The sequence below is a fragment of the Enhydra lutris genome, unplaced genomic scaffold (assembly GCF_002288905.1).
Source record: "Enhydra lutris kenyoni isolate GAN:26980312 unplaced genomic scaffold, ASM228890v2 scaffoldscaffold47, whole genome shotgun sequence".
In the NCBI taxonomy this organism is placed as follows: domain Eukaryota; kingdom Metazoa; phylum Chordata; class Mammalia; order Carnivora; family Mustelidae; genus Enhydra; species Enhydra lutris.
Genome location: NW_019154131.1, coordinates 13,519,101 through 13,539,856, shown reverse-complemented (window position 1 = coordinate 13,539,856; position 20,756 = coordinate 13,519,101). Strand labels below are relative to the sequence as shown.

Sequence of the window (20,756 nt, the reverse complement as noted above, 5' to 3'; positions counted from 1 at the left end):
AATATGCCTACTTAAGATTAAGGGGCCCAGATTTGAGGTCTAATTTGAATAGGCATGAATATGTGACCTAAGGAAACCTTTTTGAGGGGTGCCAGGGAAGATATGAGACCTAAATGACCCACCTGAGTGGTTTGCTAGTTGATACCTGTTGTTTTTCCCAATAGTAACCTTAGTCTTTCCTTCTAGGGAGAGATGGCCCTGCCATTTTCCTACAAGGGAACAGGGACTGTGAAATGGGAAAGGTTGGATGCTCTATGTCCTTAGAAATTAAAATAGTCTACTTGGAACAGCTAGAAATAGTAGAAGGTAGCATGGGGGTGCCTGGGTGGCTCAGTCGGTTAAGCATCTGCCTTCGGTTCAGGTCCTGATTTTAAAATCCCAGGATAGAGTCCCACATAGAGCTACCTGCTCAGCAGGGAGCCTGTTTCTCCCTCTCCCTCTGCCCCTCCTCCTTATGCTCTCTCTCAAATAAATAAATAAAATCTTAAAAAAAAAAAAAGAAGAAGGTAGCATGACTACGAGAACTAGGCAAACATCATGGGAACTTTCTTTATTGACACTGTCTGTAGAGTGATTAACAAGGAAACCATCAAAGTACGTGAACTGATTTTTCAGGCAACACAGAGAAATTAGAAAAGCGAGGAGATACTTTCTCCTCCTCAGTCTTGGAGAATAAGGACCTAAAGAAATGTCCTATGTGGCACCTACAAAGAATAGGAAAGAGGGTGACTCTGTGGAGAAGAGGGTCAGAAGAGCCTCAGGAAGCTGTCAGGGATTAAGGACTGACCCTGGAGGCTTAGCTAACAAGAGACCCTTGAGTTTTTCCAAAACAAGTATTTATTTTTAAAAGCGGAATATTTAACTGAATTGCCCTGAACTTCTTAGTTTGAGAAACTGGAATGTGATTATGAAAAGATTCTTTCTTAAGGGATTTTTCGTTTGCTTTTTGGCAATGCTGCTTCTGTCGTGGCCAAAAGCCAGAAAAAAAAAATAATAAGCTTCAAATGATTTGAAAACTTCAGATTCTCATAATAAGACTCAGGGTCAGTTTGATTCTACAAGCTATAAAGAGTTGGCGCAGGTAACGCAATGGGTTTTAAATAAAATTAGGTCAGAGTCTCAGCCTCCATCTGTCCATGAGAATGCTCGTAATGATAGGAAGGAAATTGTAGGCTGCTTCTGAAGAGCTTTAAGGAAAGGGTAGGCAGACATCTGCTCATGATGCTTTAGGCATTCATCTGCATAGGAGAGTTTGGACCCTTTCCATTATTTTAAAAGCTCTAAAGAACCCGAATGGACATTATGGAGATTCTTAAATAACATCATGGTAGTTAAAAAAAAGAACCCTGATATATAAGCTACCACTATATTAAAAAGGATAATAAAGACAACCAATGAGCTAAAGTATATTTCTATTAATCATTCTTTTATATCATTTCTTTTTTTTTTTTTTAAGATTTTATTTATTTATTTGACAGAGAGAAATCACAGGTAGGCAGAGAGGCAGGCAGAGAGAGAGGAGGAAGCAGGCGCCCTGCTGAGCAGAAAGCCCGATGTGGGGCCTGAACCCAGGACCTGGGATCATGACCTGAGCCGAAGGCAGCGGCTCAACCCACTGAGCCACCCAGGTGCCCCTCTTTTATATCATTTCTAAACAAACTCTGTCAATGCCATTTTTTTTTTCGAAATTCAAGAACTACAGATTTAATTCTTTTAACCGACTGGCAGTTGAACCTATGCAGTTCCTAGTATCTTCAGTGGAAATAAAGAAATGAACTAGGCAAAATTTTCCACTGAAAAATAACTCTGACTCCCAATGATCATGCCTTTTAGTTGCATGCACTCTCTCCCTGGTTGGGGATTAAAAAATATATATACTTTCATTCATCTTGGTCTCTCTCTCAGCCTAGCTCATCTGTACTCTGGCCGCAGGTCACCTCTAAGGCCAGTTTTCTCTATTCCTGCCCCAGTGCCTCGCTGTACTACTGGACTAAGTCCTAACACCCTTCTCCCCTTGTTCTCTGTCAGATCAAGCTTTTTGGCCTCAGCTGAACCCCTCTTTGCCACCTAATCATCCCCTGTTTGCTTTGATGGTTTCCACTTGATTCCCCCAGGGGCTGTTGTGGGTCTTCCTGCTTACGTCTTTAAGTTCAACGCACCTCCTCCACTTTGAGCAGGTGACGGAGAAAACTCTACAGAGAAGCTTAAGACTGTGTGTCCCAAGCAGCCTCAACATTTCTTCAAAATCTTTCTAGTTCCTTATGCTTCCTCTCTCAGTTTGCTTCTATTTTCTCAGAGTGAAGCCTATGGTCTTTTCCTTTACCAAGATTCCTTTTCTTGTCACCTACTGTCTCCTTTGGGACCTGGGGCAGGAACTATCCCTTCACCTCCTCAGATGATCAGTCTCTCTTTTAGGTCAACTTATCTCTCAAGGTTTACTCATTGCAAACAGACCAATTACCCACCTAGCTTTATGGGACTCCACAGATGATGAGATACCTCTGTGAATACTAAGAATAGCTTATACCCATCGACTCCATTTTCCCATTGATATACTTTTTTAGCCGCTGTGATCTTGATTTTTGTTCCTAGTACACCATAGAAACCATTGCCCCAGCAGGCTTTTTTTCAGTGTCCAACCTATCGGCAACACTGAACCTATTGAACACCTTCAGGAATTCTTATTTCTTCTGCTACTTCTCTCATGGTTCTCTTTGTGGATTACCTGGCAGTCTTTTTCTTTCTATCTCAATTTAGAACTTCTCTCCTCTTATGATTTTACATGCTCTACCATGTAAAGCTTCCCAATCTTCAAGTTTTATACATCTTATTTGTATTTCTATGGCTTGTGCCTTGATCCCTTTCCCGAGATCAAATCCCCATCGCACAGCTGACTATAACACCTACAAGTCCAGCCTGCGCGTCACACTCCATAGGGTCCTTAAACCAAACTTGTCATTTCCCTCTCCCAAACCTCCTCCCAATGTTCCTAGTTTTGGTCATGATATCCACCATTCTTTCAGAAGCCTGACTATTCATTTAAATTCAGCAAATTTCTATCATATGCTTAATATGTGTGAGTCAACAGTCCTAGGCATGGGGGGATAAAGGGGACAACGCAATACATGAAGCTCCTATCCTCATAGAGTTTGCATTCTAGAGTAGGAAAACAGAAAACAGACAAGTAATCAAAGAATATAAATTTTGGTAAAGACTAGTGCTATGAAGAAAGTGAAAGTGCTGCAAAGGAACTCAGGTTGCTGTGAGACACGGGTTTGGGCAGTGGGACAAGCTATCAGATGAGGTGACCAAGGAAACCTCTCTGAGGAGGTAACATTTGAGATAACTGGAATAAGGATTAAGGAATAAGGCCAATCATGTAGATAGTGAGGAAAGAGCTATTCTAACAGACATGGGCCAATGCAAGAGCTCAAAATTTGTACACACCTCTGTTTCCTTTATTCTCACCTCAACTCATCTTTCTAATTTAAATTGCTTGTTAGGTCTTGCAAAGTGACCTTGATTTTTATCTCTTTCATCTATTTCCTTCTGGTTTAAGACCTGATTGCATCCAGCTCCCCATCCATTTCCTGTTCCAGAACATCCCTCATATCATTACAGAATTAATCTTCTCGAAGTAAAAGAAACTACAATACCATCCTCTTGCTCCAAAGCCTCTAGTGATTCCCCCATCATTCACTGAACTAATATAAGCCTGGAAGAGTAGCATTCAAATCCATTCAAGGTGTAACCTCAAAATATTTTTCAATTACTTTCTTCCATACTGCTAGGCACAACCCTATCCAAATCTGTATGCAGAGCACACCTTCAACATTTTGTGTCCCCTTTACTTGGACTGACTGTCACCCCCTCACACTCATTGTGGATCCGTCACAGCCCTCCTGGTCCTCTAAGCCCCATCTAAAACCTTTTTTCCTTGGAGACCCTTTAGATGTCTCTCCATTTTTAACCCACAAAGAATTTTATCCCTTTCTTAGAGCATTTGTCATACTTTGTGCTAGAATGTGGTTATGTGCACATCTATCTTCTCTCTCTGCATCTCTTACTTTATCACAGATGTTTCCAGACAGTGACCACATGTTATTTTTCCTTGTACTAGTGTAGTGCCTTACACAGAGTTGGCATGGAACAGTATTTGTTGAATGAATAAATGAACTTGTCAAATCTGAGTTTGATCAACTAATACTTATTTCACAAGACCCCAGTAGTTTCCTTTTTATCATTCCTCTCAAGAGGTTCTCAAGAGACTTAGATGTGAAAAGTCAGAAAGCAGAGATGAAGTACAGAACAAAGTCCCTATTTTGAAATAGTCTAGTTAGTTTCAGCTGAAAGTTTATATTGAGGAACATTCAAGATACCTATTTTTTTCAGGTTGCATCATCACTACAGGGTGAGAAAAATAACTTACAGAAACACTAACTGATTTCTTGTTCAGGCGACATGAAACTGCTTAACATTATTTAGTTCTTAAAAAAATATTATCTGTAGTTTAAAAAAAGTTTGTTTTTCAAGTATTTTGTTTGCATTTACTGAATTTTAAAATAGATTTTATTCCAAAGCTTAAAAAAAAAATTATCACAGTCACAGAAGCTCAATACTTACCACATTACTGCATGTTCTATATCGGATATTTCTTCCCTCACAGCTCCTAGGGGACAAAAAGAAAAAACAGATTCATTATTACCTGTGAAAGTCTCAAAATTGAATCTATTTGCTTATAAAAACAAGTTTCGGGGTGCCTGGGTGGCTCAATTGTTAAGCATCTGCCTTTGGTTCAGGTCATGATCCCAGGGTCCTGGAATCGAGTCCCGCATCAGGCTTCCTGCTCAGCGAGAAACCTGCTTCTCCCTCTCCCGCTCCCCCTGCTTGTGTTCCATCACTCGCTGTGTCTCTCTGTCAAATAAATGAATAAGAAATCTTAAAAAAAAAAGAGAATAAAAATAAAAACAAGTTTCTCTTACTACAAGTAAGAGTCTTTTCTTCAGAGTAACAATGTTCTTAGAAAAGTTCCTATCAAATATTAAATAGCAGATCTCAAGAAGTTGTGTGTGGAAATGGATTTCTCCATGAGGGCGGAAACTAAGCATTCATTTTGCTTCCAGAAATTTTCAAAATAAGTACTTACAGTTAGTGCTTATTTAACCAAATAAATATTAATGCAAGGTTTACCGAAAATGAATCCTGCCTTCCTAATTATTTCTGGCATAAGACTGAAGAGATGTTTCACTGAACAAATGTAGGTCTGGAATATGGTAAAAACGGGACTTGATAAACATGTCTTAAAATTACACATATAAGGACATGAAAACTCATAGTTCTTAAAGAATTATTTTTACTTCTAAAATACACAGTCATTGTAGAGGTTTTGGGAAAGAAAGTTTACAAAAACAGAGTCTCCCAGAATTGCCTCATCTAAGGATAATCCCTATTATTTTGATTTTATTGATTTCTTCTCAGTGTGGAGGAAATCACATCACCTATGCCATTTTGTAGTTTGGTTTTTCCACTTAAAAATTTTTGGAAGCATTTTCCCACACTGTTAAATAACTTTAAAGACACAGCTTTGAGAGCTACATAATATTCCATTAAATGAGATAACATAATTTGTGTAAGCATTCTTCCATGACTTGTCATTTAAGTAATTTCCAATTAGGGGTTTGATAAATGATAGTGTGATAAACTATGTCCATGTGTATGTTTTATCTAAGTTTCTGACTATGGCTGTAGGATAGATAAATTTCTAGAGGGTGAAATACTGAAATAAAGGGAATGAGCTTTTTTTTTTTTTAAGATTTTATTTATTTGACAGAGAGAGATCACAAGGAGAGAGAGAGAGAGAGAGGAGGAAGCAGGCTCCCTGCCTAGCAGAGAGCCCAATGTGGGACTCGATCCCAGGACCCTGAGATCATGACCTGAGAGCTGAATCAGAGGCCTAACCCACTGAGCCACCCAGGCAGCCCCAAAGGGAATGAGCTTTTATAAGGCTTTTGATAAATATTGCCAAATTGCATTCCGTAAAAGTTGTATCATTTCGTACTCCCATCATCACTACATGGGAAGCTCATTTTACTCAATTTCTACGAACCAAACCAGTTTTTTATTAAATATTCAAAGGTGACACTTAAAAACAAGGACAGCAGTACTCTGCTCTTTGTAAAATAAATCACACTTTTTTACAAAACAAGTAAAAATATATTATAAAATGCTGAGAGAATGATTATACTAATAACCGATAGTTATGAAATCCCAGGAATATTTCTAAGTTTGTTGTATGTATTAATTTATTTAATCCTTTCAAGAACCCTGGGAAATAGGGCACTATTATTATACCTATTTTACGGATGAGAAAACTGAAGCTTAGGAACGTTAAGTAACTTGCCCAAATCTCACAAATATTAAGTAGTAGAGCTGAGATTTGAAGGTAGGCCATCCAGCTTCAGAGCTTACACTCATAATCAAAAGGATTCACCATTACCTAATTTACTTGTTTATCCAGCAAACGTCTACTGAGCTACTATGTGCTGGGCAATGCATTTACTTCTGAGAATACAAAGAAAAATGAATATGATTTTGTCCTTGGCCTTAAGAAAACCACTCATGTCGTTATAATTCAGTGTAAGAAAAGCTAAATAGTATGTATTAGGTCTTGGGGATGTTATCAAAAATAGAATAGCATCTGAAAATACAATTACACAAAGGCTATCTTCAAGAAATAGAAAGGTCCCAGGCCTAAGGACCTGACTGTGACCAGTCTGATATTATTAACATGCATTGACAATAGAATGTGGGAAAGGCAAGGAAGGGCTGGCCAGGCATTACAATCATAGAAAAGAAGAGAATGACAGAGATATATGGTTGTCAGTGCCCACCCCGCCCCCCGCCCCCGCCGCCTAACAATGCCCCAGGCAAAAGGTCAATGAGCACCATGTCCTCTAGGTCGCATTGGCAAGGCTGTTGCTATCATGATATAGATGCCTCATGCTAATTTGGGTGATGCCGATGAATGCTTTCTTCATCCCAGGAATACCCCTCATTACGATGCCATGTTGACCAAACATCTTGCCAAGAATGATCTGGTTTCTCAGGACTGCTGAGAGGCAGACTGTGCTTGTCATGCTGACATGGGTATTTTGGTCCATGTAGTAGTCCCATTTTTCATTGTAAGTTACTCAATGCACTAGCATTATAGTTTGAAACATTAATCTCATGGACCAAGTCATTGTGAGCCCACCTCCAAGAAAAGGATCTGTTCTTGGTATGATTGCTGAAATATACCTGATTTCTGAGTCTAAAAAGATGATAACTAGGCTCCAGTTGATAGTAAATTTGCAAGGTGGTGAATTCTACAACCCAGAGACCTCAGGTATCATGCCATTTAGACACTGGTCTTGGCTGAATGTGGTTAAGTTTTTCAGTTTTGCAATTCGCAGTACATAAGTGACATGGTGTAACAGTTCAGGGCACCCACTTTGAAACCAGAATCCTCTTTCTGGAATCTTGGCCTCTTCTGAAGTTTCAATATCTCAGTTTTATCATCTGTAAAATGGGATAATATTTCTTATCTCCTGAGATTATCATGAAGATTAACTGAGTTAGTATCTGTGAAGCACTTTCTATGGTACCTAGCACACAGTAAGAATTATGTAGACATTTGATCAATTAATGGCATAATAGCTATAAAAATATAATAAATATGGAAAGAAGGTTAAGAATATGTAGAGAAGAAACCACAGGCAAAGGCACAGACATATAAAAAGGTCTGGCTTGGTTTTGCTAGAGTTGGGGGTTTATATGGGGAACTGCAGATGAGAGAAATACCTTCTAATTTTGAACTTGGCAACAAAAGGGAACCACCAAATGTTTTAAAACCAAGGAGACACAATGACTTCTTGCTTTAAAAAAGTGAACTCTGGTGTTAATCATTAAGAACTTAAGGCTCTATGCTTTTCACCTAATTTTATTTTCTTTTCCTAGCCTTATCCCCCAAAAGGAATAATGAAAACATTTTTAAATTAGGAATTTGAAGATGTAGGTCATAGACTTTGCTCTTCTCCTTGCATAAGCCTGTTGCCCTCTCAAGGTCTTACCCCTCTCATAGGTCTAATGTATGTTGGGATGGTGGGGCATCAAGTTGTGATCACAAGCTGAGATAACTTATAAAAGCTCGGTTCAAATGCCAAGGAGATATTATCAAGATATCATTTACTAAAAGTCAAACCAAAACAAGCAGAAAAATACCCACTTCATTAACTTCAACGAGCCTTTCCCCATATATTTCCAACCACAAACACACGTTTTTAAAAGCAACCTTAAAAAATAGGAGATGGGGCACCTAGGTGGCTCAGTTGTTAAGTGTCTTACTTCCGCTCAGGTCATGATCCCAGTGTCCTGGGATTGAGTCCCGCATTGAGCCCCGTATTGGGCTCCCTGCTCAGAGGGAAGTCTGCTTCTCCCTCTCCCACTCTCACTGCTTGTGTTCCCTCACTTCCTGTCATCTGTCAAATAAGTAAATAAAATCTTTAAAGTAAAAAAAAACAAAAGAAAAATAGGAGATGAAGGCACATAATATAAAAGACTGATTTAAACCCTTTATTTCACAAAAACGAAAACAAACACAAAACAAGGAGAAATACTTGCTGCAATTTTCAAAGAATGTCTGATAATTGTCTAACACCTCATATTGATTTACAAATAAATTTTCCCCTGAATTAAGCCTCGCCTTTACTATAGAGTATTACTTTATTTATTTATTTATTTCACTTAACTGACTGAAATATGATTTAAAGTGGTAATGCCAGATTTTGGAAAGGTCCTCATTACTGAAAGACATTACAAAATTGTGGGTAACAATAGTAATTCTAGCCTGCATGATATATTGAGTGCCTTCTGTAGGTATCTGGACCAGGGTTACATATTCTTTGTACATTATCAGTAAGCTTCTGACAACTCTCCATGTTTTTATTATTCCCATTTAATAGATGAGAAAATTGAGAAGAGAGAGAATCAGGGACTGGAACCCAGATTTGTCTAACTCTGGAGCATGTAAAACAACAAAAAAAAGAACAAGATGTGCTTAAGAGGTGTAAAATATTGGGGCACCTGGGTGGCTCAGTCGGTTGGGTGTCTGCCTTCTGGTCAGGTCATGATCCTGGGATCGAGTCCTGCCTTTGGATCCTTGCTCAGTGGAGAGCCTGCCACTCCCCCTGCTTGTGCTCACTCTCTCTCTCTGACAAATAAATAAAATCTTTAAAAAAAATGTGTAAAATATTAACACTAGGTGAAATCTGGGAAACCAAGCAGAGAGTTGGCCTGGGGCTTAACTGCACCTTATTGTTACCGTTATCAATTTATCAGCTGCTCTTCAGTTCTGGTAAATTCACTTTTAGTAAGTAAAAGATACATACACACACATTGTGTATCGGGAACCTCTCCAAGAGAACCTCTATGAAATGTAACATGAAAAGAACTGCAGGGCAGAGAAGCTTATACGTTTTAAAAGTTCAAATTTATTAAACCTGAATATAAATTTTATTTAAGTTAATGAAGTGACTATTCCACCACAAGGATTTAATTCATGCCAAGTGTGAATTTCTTTATCCAAGGCATTTATCTGGGCATAAAAGCCTCATTTGAGGGTCAAGCAGTAAAAAATATTTTCTTCCTTTCTTTAACAGTTCATTAACTAAAACAGCCAAGTGGTTTCCTTCACATCTAAGCAAAATAAAGTTCACCTCTGGGAATGAAAACAAACAGAAATTTCAATCCAAAATGGTTTCCAAAGCACGTTATAGTCCACTGATAACAGAGATTTTAAGTAAATGCATCCTTTCGACATAAACTATAGAGAACTTTCAGGGCTGTGTTTAGTGAGCTGAGGACTGTACCAGTTAAGGACTCAGAACTTGTTCAAGTATGAAAGAACAAAATGCAAATATTCAAATATATTCCAAACAGGATTTGTAATGGGAAATTCCTTATTTATTTATTTACTTACTTACTTATTTTAGCACTTTAGTCCTAGCCAGTCATTAATTTTGACTTAATTCCTCCTCTCAAAAATGGAAATCATCTCAATCACAAGCTATTATTTCTGAATTATTCAGACTTTAATTCACTTATAATGAGATTAGTGTAAGCTTGAGGCACACTTTATTGGTCTCTCATTAACACACAACAAACCATCCAAACTCTTCCAATTCTTAAAATCCTGATATCTTAGTTTCAATTACTATAACTTGACAACCACAGAAGAGATGAATTACCATGTAAAATTAAAAGCTCTCTTTCCAGGCTTTAGCAATTTGTTGGTCCCATACTTCCCCATCCTCCCACTTATATCATTTAAGTCATTAAAAGAGGGAGGCATATTCAACTTATCTCTCACTAAAAAAAAAAAAAAGAGTAAAGCACATCCATTTTTACCTCAAAATTGTTCTCATTTTCTCCCTAAGCAAACAGATTCTTCTGGGGACATAACCAGATTCATCCTTGGTGACAGTCAAGAGTTTCAGGAAAATGTAGTAACTGTGTGTTTCAGACTCCAGGATTTCAAAATATTGCTCATGAAGTTTGCCTTTGTTTTCCCAAAACCAAAGAGGGCTGCTCAGTCAAAACAGGTTACAGTATATCTTGGAATACCGGCTGGCTCTCAAATATGGACTCGGGCAAAGAACTTTAAAATATGACTGTTCATCTGCTTATGCTCTCTTTTTAGTTATCTGGAAGGAAACCATGAACTCTTCACAAGAGAACAGATATAAAACCATATCAGCAGTTCAAGCTGATGGAAGGACTCTGGGTCCTTTAGATTGTGGATCCTAAAATGAGCATAGATTAGACAAGATAAGCAGACTTACAGCTGGAACCAGGATTTTGTGTAGTACTGGAGCATAGTTTTCCTCTCTTACTTCAATTTGAGCATTGCAGTATCCACTGGAACTATCTTGCAAGAGGATGTCCCCAAGGAGCCAGTTAAAGCACTTCTACATTTCTGGGATTTTTTTTTTTTTTTTTTTTTTTTTTTTGACAAAGACCTCAAGAGGAATAACAAATTCTGAGAACACTTAAGAGGACCAAGTACAAATGCACCATTAGGCCACTTTTCATTTTCCACAGACACATTACTGTAAGAGGTTCTTTCAGGAAACAACACTTGATACCAATCAACTTAGTCATTAAGAAGGAAGTTACATGAACCTCTGGACACTGTGTATAAACCTATCCTCAGATGCTCACTGTCCTCATCCATGGGTCAAACCCAGTGATAAAAACTTAGGGTTTAGAAGAACTAGAGTCTGGACATCATAGATGGTTGGCAGTGATCACGCCTTGCATGAGGGAGAGGAAGGAGTCAGAGGACATTTAAGTGGTGGGTGTCCTAAGCCCCATGTTCTCGTCTTTCCTTTAGCTCCGTTTTACTCTTTTGTTTAAGAAAAGTAAGCCTTCAGTGTTTTGCATTTTATTCCATGTTTAAATCATTATTAATTCCAATTTAGAATGTCTTTCATGAGGATCAAAGTGAGCCTGGTTCATGAGGAAACTTTCTTGGTGTGGTGCTTGGTCCCAGCAAGAGGAGCAAGTTCAGCACCACCCCTTCTTCAAAAAGTATCTACCTAGAAACAGAATAGAATGGTAGTTATCAGGGACTGTGTGTGTGTGTGTGTGTGTGTAGGAATTGGGGAGATACAGTTTAAGGGCACAAACTGGCAACTGGTAGACAAGTAAGTGATGGAAATTTAATGTACAGCCTGGTGATTATAGATAAAAACACTGTATTATAAACTTTAAAGTTTCTAGGAGAAATTGTTCCCACCACAGAAAAGAAATGATAACTATGTGACATGTGAGAGGTATTAACAAAAGTGGCAATCATATTGCAATATACAGATGCATCCAATCAACATGTCGTATACCTTAAAATTCTTATGCTATATCTAATAAGGGGTTAATGTCCAAAATATAGAAAGAATCTATATAACTCAACAGAAAGAAGGGAAGGAAGAAGGAAGGAAGGAAGGAAGAAAGGAAGAAGGAAGGAAGGAAGGGAGAAAGAAGGAAAAAAAAAACACCCAATCTAGCTAAAACATGGGCAGAGAGAGAACCTGAATAGACATTTTTCCAAAGAAGACATCCAGATGGTCAACAGATACACGAAAAGATGATCAACATCACTCATCATCAGAAAAATGCAAATCAAAACCACAATGAAATATCCCCTCACAACAGTCAGAATGACTAAAAAAAGACAAGAAATAACAAGTACTGGTGAGGATGGGGAGAAAAAAGAACCCTTGTGCTCTGTTGGTGGGAATGTAAACTGGTGCAGCCACTGTAGAAAATAATAGGACGTTTCCTAAAAAATTAAAAATAGAAATACTGTATATTCAATAATTCCACTACTGAGTATTTACTCAAAGAGAATGAAAACACTAATTTGAAAAGATATAGGCATCCCTATGTTTACTGCAGCATTTTTTATAATAGCAAAGATAGGGAAGCATCCTAAGTATCCAATGACTGGTGAATGGGTGAAGAAGATGTGATATATATAGGCAATGGAATATTATGCAGTCATAACAAAGGAGGAGGTCTTGTCATTTGGAACAATACAGATAGACCTAGAAGATCCTATGTTAAGAAAAATTGTCAGACTGAGAAGAAAGAAAAGACCGTATGATTTCACTCATATGTGGAATCTAAAAAACAAAACAAATGAATAAACAATCAAATAATAGAATCAGACCTATAAATATAGAGAAGGGCTGATGATTGCAAAAGGAAGGGGCCTAGAGGATGAGAAAAATGGAGGGAAAACCACCAAACTGACACATTGTATTGTATACCTTGAACCTCTACAATGTTATATGTTAATTATACCTCAATAAAAACATATCTGCAGATAATCATGTTATCTGCATGACTATTATATAGTCATTATATACTATACCTCTGAATAATTGGAGATGTTCTAGTATGCATCCCCAGTGAGTGCTTTGTTAATATTAATAGATTAGAATTTTTTTTTTTTTTTTTTTTTTTTTGAGAGAGAAAGAGAAGGAGCAAGAGCAGGGGTTGGGGTTGGGGGGAAATAGAGGAGAGGGAGAGAGAGAATCTCAAGCCCTGACTCAGGGTTCCAACTCATGACCCTGAGATCATGACCTGAGCCAAAATCAAGAGCCAGATGCTTAACTTACTGAGCCACTGGGCACCACTAGATCTGAAATATTTTTAACACACATTTAATGAGTACATGTTTACTCTAGACAGACTTTGAATCTCTCTCTACCCACCTCCAACAGCCATGAGCTCCCAGACCTATCTCAAGTAATAAGAAACGTGCTTACAAGATTCTCCATAACAAGTAATGTTTTGGGCACCTGGGTAGCTCAGTGGGTCAAGTGTCTGCCTTTGGCTAAGATTGTAATCTGAGTCCTGGGATTGAGCCCCACATCAGGCTCCCTACTCAGCAGGGAGTCTGCTTCTCCCTCTCCCTCTTCTCCCCACCCCCATGCTTGTGCTCTTTCTCTCTCTCCCCCTCAAATAAATAAATATAATCTTAAAAAACAAACAAGTAATGCTTGATCGATGATACTTGCTAAAGAAAAACAGATCTTAAAACATTAATAGGTCTCTTTGAACTTCTTTGTGGCAAACTTCAGTGTTTTTCCTCCTTGAGGTTAAATCTCCTCCTTTGACAAAGTCACCTAAATTCTAGAAATAATGCATCTTCAACACATACAACCCGCAATGGAAAAGTACCCTTGAAACAAGGGAAAGACAGGTCTTGTGTGCTGTGGGACTTTCAAATGTACGCATAAAAAATATCTCTTCTTTTAGGCATTTAGTTGAAAGGTCCTCACGTTCACACAGGATGCCCTGTTCATTTTGGACTGCCCCTTCTGCGTGTGATGTCTCACGTGGCTTGAACAGATTAGGGCTGAGGGAGAGATTTATTTTTTTTTCTGAGTAGATAGATACACAAGCCAAACTATTATGACAGCTTGATAAATGTAGCTTTTGAAAATGCTTTCTGTTGTAATAATACAACAAACAACAAGGAGGCAGGCTGCCAGGCATCATCCATCAGTAGGTGAGCTGGCTGGGAACAGACACAGCCCTAGTGTCGCACTAGCTCTTCTCAATCTGCCAGATGCTCTATCGTGGCCTCAGATGCCAAAAGAACAAGTTGGCCTAAAAACTGCATTTTCAAAGCAATCTTAAACGGAATGGGGGGGTAGCAGAGGCCCAAATTTTAAAACCGGTGCCATAAATGGAGACCTCGACTTTAAAGTGTTCCTTTGGCATAGATAACATATTTTTGTAACCTTAGTTTTATAATTCAGCACTTCTGCTCTATACTAATCTCTCATTATAAAAACATTCTGAATACTCTACCAGCTTGGAGACCTCAGTTCATGCATACAGAGGGGGTTAAAACTAATTCAATATGAATGGAGATGATGTAGGTTTGGAGAAAACATTCTGAGAAGTCATTCCCTCTGCTTGTTTGGTCTTTTCTCTACCATAGGAAACTAAGGAAATCTTCTCTAACCTTTACAGATTCTCTAGCAGCAGCTAAGAGGCTGCAGAGCTGTTCAATTAAAATTTAGACTCACGTGAGGACATTGTAGGCTGGATTTTGGAGTTTGTCCCCTGAGTTTCAAATTGGTTTATTTGCTACTATGAGTGTTTGGTGTGTTCTTAATTACAACTACAAAAATCCCTGCCAAGGTTTTTTTTCTTTTTTTTTTTTTTTTCCCCAAACAAGTATGATTTTACATATCTCTGCCTGTTCTTCAAAGACAGACGTGTTACAACAAGGCATTGTGTTCTCACAAATATGGGTTGAGGTTCTGAAAATGAGGAGTATGCCCGTGCAATCAAAAAAGCCGGAAGCAAGAACAATGACAATGTAAACCGCCATGATCATGCCCAACTTCTGACGATGCCAGAAACTGCTCCAAGCACACTGCTCAGGAAATCTCATGAGAAAACGTACAGTGAGCAGTCTGACGGGGAGAATGAGCCCTCGTGCAGGGTTTCTGGCAAACAAGTTTTTGTATAAGGCTCTCAGATTCATAGTCTCTTAACACATTTATTGAGCCTCCAATCTGAACCAGTACTATGCAAGGCGCTGGGAAAGATAGAAAAATGAGGACCTTTCTGACTCTTTCTATGTCATAATTTCATTGGAAAAAAATCCACACCAGCCCACGTAAAACACACAAGTGTCTACTTCATAGTCAGCAACTAGCGGGTATGGTCTGGATGCTACATGAAAAAGGAGTTGGACAAAGGGACAAGCTGGTGAGAGAGAAGTACTCAAGAAGGATAGTATTTTAAGTGCGATGTCCCATATGGGCCCCATGTGTCCCAAGAGTGTGATGAAAGAAGGGGTAACTCAAGAAACAGACCTACAGCAGGTTCCTGGCCCTAATATTCTATTCAGTAAATGTGTCCAACACTGAAGTGGGCAGGTACCTGCTGTGTGCCAGGCAGAAGATCTAAAGACAAGCACGATAAAACCTGTGCCCATACGCTGATCATGTAGCAGGGGACAATGCCATACACATAACTCTAACACATGCCAGGTCATGAAAAGGAAACTCAAAGTGGTGGGAAAGTATAGCAAAGTGAGACTGAGGGACACAGCAGAGGATGCAACTTTAAATAACAGTAAGAGTTTTGCTAGCTGGGCATGGGCACAGAGGGATGTTGTAGGTTAGAGGCTCACTAGAGAAGAGGCCCAGAAGTGACAAACAATATGGTCAGGTTTTGAAAGGACCAGGACAGTCCTCTAGCTGTCCAGGGATGTTTTCACTTTAAAAAAACAAAACATATTTTTTGTTTCTTTTATTTGCTTTTCTCCCCCTGCCGTCTATGTCTCTGAGCCCCAGTACTTAGCAAAGGGCCTGGTGTATAGTTAACACTCCAGAAGCATTTTCTGAGGAAAGAAAAGAGGGAATGAGGAAGGGAGGAAGGAAGGTCAGGAAGGAAGGAAGGGAAAGTGGGTCAAAGAAAGAGAGAAGCTGTAGAACAGAAGGAAATGCTATCAGGAGACCACAGAGAACCTTTGGTCTAATATTTGCTCTAAGTTTTGACCCTGGAAACCTAATTGGAATCTTTCTATAATAAAATAAAGATGAAAAGTGTAAAATGAAACAAAATAGTTACTAGAGTAAGGAAGCTATGACTTTTTTTTTTTTTTAACAGACTCTGTTTATTTTCACCTATTTACTCAAAGTTATATTTGTCACCACGATGCATTTGTTCCCTCTGAAAGATGGCGGGGTATGGGGTAGGGGGATTGCTGCCTTTGGCTCGAGATCCACTAGCAGGAGGGACATGTACTTTTCTATACATACACACATGCCATAAGGTTTGCAAATGATCTTACATTTGCTCAGTAGCCAAAAGAGGCAAAGAATGAGAATAAAAACAAATGTGTTTTAGCAACATCAAGTCCAACTTTTCTGTCTTCCCCATGAGGAAAATGTATATTATGAAACTCTAGGACTCTCACAACCTCACCCGACACAACCCTGGAGCTGGGAATTTATGAATTATTTTGGCTACAGACAAAAGTTCTTCAATCCGCCCATATCACCCAGATGTCTTTTGCAAGATGGGGGCCTGGAGAATAACAACATTTTTCTTTAAAACCATTCATATTAAGAGCAGCCTTTGTTCCTCTTCCTATCTGGCAGCAAAATGGGTTTTGACTGCATATGTGGAGGAGAAAAGCTCTCTGTCTCAGGGTCACACATTCAATTTTAGAGTTGAAGGACACCTTAGACATTTGTTGGATATAAATATTTATTGAACACCTATTTTGTTCCAGGCACTGCCCACTTGACATCATAGACAAGCAAACGAAATCCCAGAAAAATTGAAAACCCTATCCAGTGTCACATAGCTAGAAAATAGTGGGGCCAATAGTAGTAGTTTGATTAAAAAATTAAAGGGGACAGTCTACAGAAAAAGGTGAAAGGTTCTCACAGAGACAGTGAAACACACTATTAGAAGAGCCAGGTTCCCGAACAGGTGACTTTCTCCCACTAGGAAAAGATATCAGTCTCGACCAGTAAGTCCTACCCGAAAGCCCAGAGGTAGGGATTGGCTATGCAGCTACTTAAGGTTGGTATATGTAGTTATGGGTTTCAGCTGATGATTGCACATGAATATGATGTTACTTAGTATTCTATATTTATTCTTTTTGCCTCAAGGTAAAGCATCCTTCCCTTAGTGTATGCAATTCAGATATCCCTGGTCATAATATCTGGTGTGCTTTTAGTTTCTATCAATCTCTCATTCTTTCTCTTTATCCTTCTCCGGCCTGCCCCCTCCTTCTTGCCAACCCCCTCTCCCCCAGTGGCTGAAATTAAGCAAAACAGTTAGAGTTAGATAAACTCCTCTTTTCTATTGCACATATTGGGCCCAAACAGAGATGACAGAATTCAAGTACTATTAGGAAGCCTATTAAGGGTAATGACAGATGCTGAATTGAAGGTAGAAAGTTAAACTCCATTCTATGGATAATAAATTTAATGAATCAAAGGGAGGTAGATCTCTGTGAATCTACATAAAATACCTAGTTACTGGGCATTAACTTAGTCATTCACTAACAACCTGGAGGCATAGTCATAATACTGGAATAGAAAAAAACTTGAGAAATCACTTAGTCCATTGCCAATTTGGGCAAGGGTGACCTTGACTAATACCAGACAATTGTGTAACTACTCAGAAAAGTTATTTTCTTGGCTTGCAGAAGTATAGGGAAAATCACTACTTCTATGTCCTGATAGGCTGGTGCCCAGGACTTTCTTCCTATGTTACAGATTGGATCATTTCCTAGAAACTTGAGTGAGGAATCAACACATATATGAATTTCTTTATCAGAAAATCTCTTCTTTTCTTTATTGCCCCAATCTCTAAATTCCCAGAAGGCTGAATCATTTCACTATCACCCCCTTCAAGGGAGCAGCACTTTTGACATTGGATATACATTAAAATTATTTGGAGAGCTTCTTGAAAATTTATTGAGATTAGGGCTCACCTGTAGAGATTTGAATTTAATTGGTTTTCAGTGGGGCCCAGTTTTTTGTTTTTTGTTTTTTGTTTTTAAAAGATGTCTAGGTGATTCTCAAGTACATTTGGGATAAGACCATTGCTACATATGTATTACCTAATTACAGAACTGGGTGAAATTCTCTTTTGAAAATACTTTGCAACTATAATCAGTAGAAACTCAAGTAGGAACTTAATAATTTGGTAAATCCCCCAAAGGAGATGCTTGACCTTTTGGCCTTTTATCCTTAATTATAATTGCCTATCCATGGTACATGTTCAGTAAGTATTTATTAACTGAATGAATGAAAATTGAGGAGATTCACTCTTAGAAGGTTATCTGTTTTCAGGAATTTACCCATTTCTTCTAGGTTATCCAATTTGTTGGTTTGTAATTGTTCATAACAGTCCCTTACAGTCCTTTTAATTTCTGAGTCATCCATTGTAATGCCTTCTCTTTCATTTCTGATTTTATTTGCATCTTCTCTTTTTCCTTTAGCTAAAAGTTTGTTGATTTTGTCAATTTATCTTTTCAAAAAGCAAAAACCCTACTCTTAGTTTAGTTGAATTTTTTCTATGGCTTTTCTCAGTGCTATTTGATTCATTTCTGATCTCATCTTTATTATTTCCTTTTTTTCTGATAACTATGGACTTAGTCTGTTTGTTTACTTGTTCAGACTAATAATTAATAAGAAGATTGAATCAATAATCAAATACCTCCCAACAAAGAAAACCAGAATCTAATGGTTTCACTGATGAATTCTACTAAACATTAAAAAATAATAATACCAATTCTTCCTAAACTCTTCTAAAACATAGAAGAGGGAACACTTCCAGACTAATCTTATGAGGCCAGTATTGCTCTTGTGCCAAAGCCAGACAAATACACTGCAAATAAAGAAAACTATAGGCCAATATCCCTAATGAACATGGTAGCAAAAATCATCAGTACAATTCTAGCCAATGGAATTCAATAGCACATTACAAGGATGAACATGCAGGATTTATCTGTGGGATGCAAGGGTGGTACAATATATATATATCAATCAAATTCATATACCACATTTATAGAATGAAAGATAAAACCCACATGGTCATTTCAGCAGATGCAGGAAAAAGAGTTGACAAAATTCGATATCTGTTCATAATAATAAAAAAAAAAGCCTTTAAAAATAGGTGTAAAAGGAACTTAGCTCAAAACAATGAAGGTCATATTTGAACAACCTACAGCTAACATCATAATCAATGGGGCTGAAAACTTTTCCTCTAAGATCCAATATAAACAAGAATGCCCATTCTTACTACTTCTATTTAACAAAGTACAAAAGTCCTAGTTGAAGTAACTGAACATGAAATTAGAGGCATCTAAATGGAAAAGAAGGAACAAAATGATCTTTGCAGATGGCATGATCATATACATAGAAAAATTTAAAGATCCCAACAACAAAAAACTATTATAACTAATAAAGTCAAGAAAGTTTCAGGATACAAAATCAACATAGAAATTAGTGGCATTTCTACACATTAATAAAAAATGACCTGAGGAGGAAATTAAGACAATCCCATTTACAACTGCAACAAAAAGAATAAAATGCTTAGGAATAACTTAACCAGTTAGGTGAAAGACATACCCTGTGAACTAAAAAAAAATTGTGAAAGAAATTAAAGACATACATAAATGGAAAGATAACCCATGCTCACAGACTGGAAGAATGTCCATATTGTTAAAATGTCCTTAATACCCAAAGTGATCTATGCATTCAATACACTCCCTCTCAAAATTCCAATGACATTCTTCACAGAAATAGAGAAACAAACCTAAAATGTCAAAAGACCCCAAATAGCCAAAGAAATACTGAGAAAGAAGAACAAAGCCAGAGACATCACACGTCCTGATTTCAAACTATATTGCAAAGCCATAGTAATCAAAGCAGTATGCAAGGCATTAAAAACAGACATTTGGACCAAAGGAGCAAAACAAAGCGCTCTTAGGCATACTCACACATATTTGGTCAACCAGTCTTTGACAAGGGTGCCAAGAACTCACAATGGGGGAAAAGACAGTCTCTTCAATAAATGATGTTAGGAAAACTGGATATCCATATGCACAAGAATGAAATTGGATTCTTATTCCCACAGTGAATGCAAAAATCAACTCAAAATGGATGAAAGACTTAAATATGTAAGACCTGGAGCTGTAAAATTGCTAGAAGAAAATAGGGAAAAAGCTTCTTGACATTGGTGTTAGCAATAATTTTTGTCATGACACCAAAACCACATGCAGCAAAACCAAAAATAGATAAGTGGGACTAGGTGAAACTAAAAAGCTTCTGTACAGCAAAGGAAACAATCAACAAAGTTAATAGGCAATCTACATAATGAGAGAAAATATTTGCAAACCGTGTACCTGATAAAGAGTTATTATCCAAAATATATGAGAAACTCCTACAATCAATTGTAAAAAATCAAATAATCCAACTAAAAAATGGGCAAAGAACCTAAATAGATATTTCTCAAAGGAAGATATACAAATGGCCATCAGGCACATGAAAAGGTGCTCAACATCATTAATTATCAGGGAAATGCAAATCAAAACAACAATGAGGTATCAGCTCATACCAGAGAATGACTATTATCAAAAAGACAAAAGTAACAAGTGTTTGTGAGAT

At 37.9% G+C, this 20,756-nt stretch overlaps 1 protein-coding gene across 1 annotated transcript in view; it reads right to left on the bottom strand.

The window, feature by feature from the left end:
• The window catches only part of LOC111156589 (ADAMTS like 1), a 934,723-nt gene that overhangs the window by 359,073 nt on the left and 554,894 nt on the right, over window positions 1–20,756 (bottom strand). Inside the window, exon 4 of the mRNA XM_022517576.1 lies at window positions 4,624–4,669. Within this exon, the coding sequence (XP_022373284.1) occupies window positions 4,624–4,669 (46 nt within the window). The remainder of the gene's footprint in view (window positions 1–4,623; window positions 4,670–20,756) is intronic.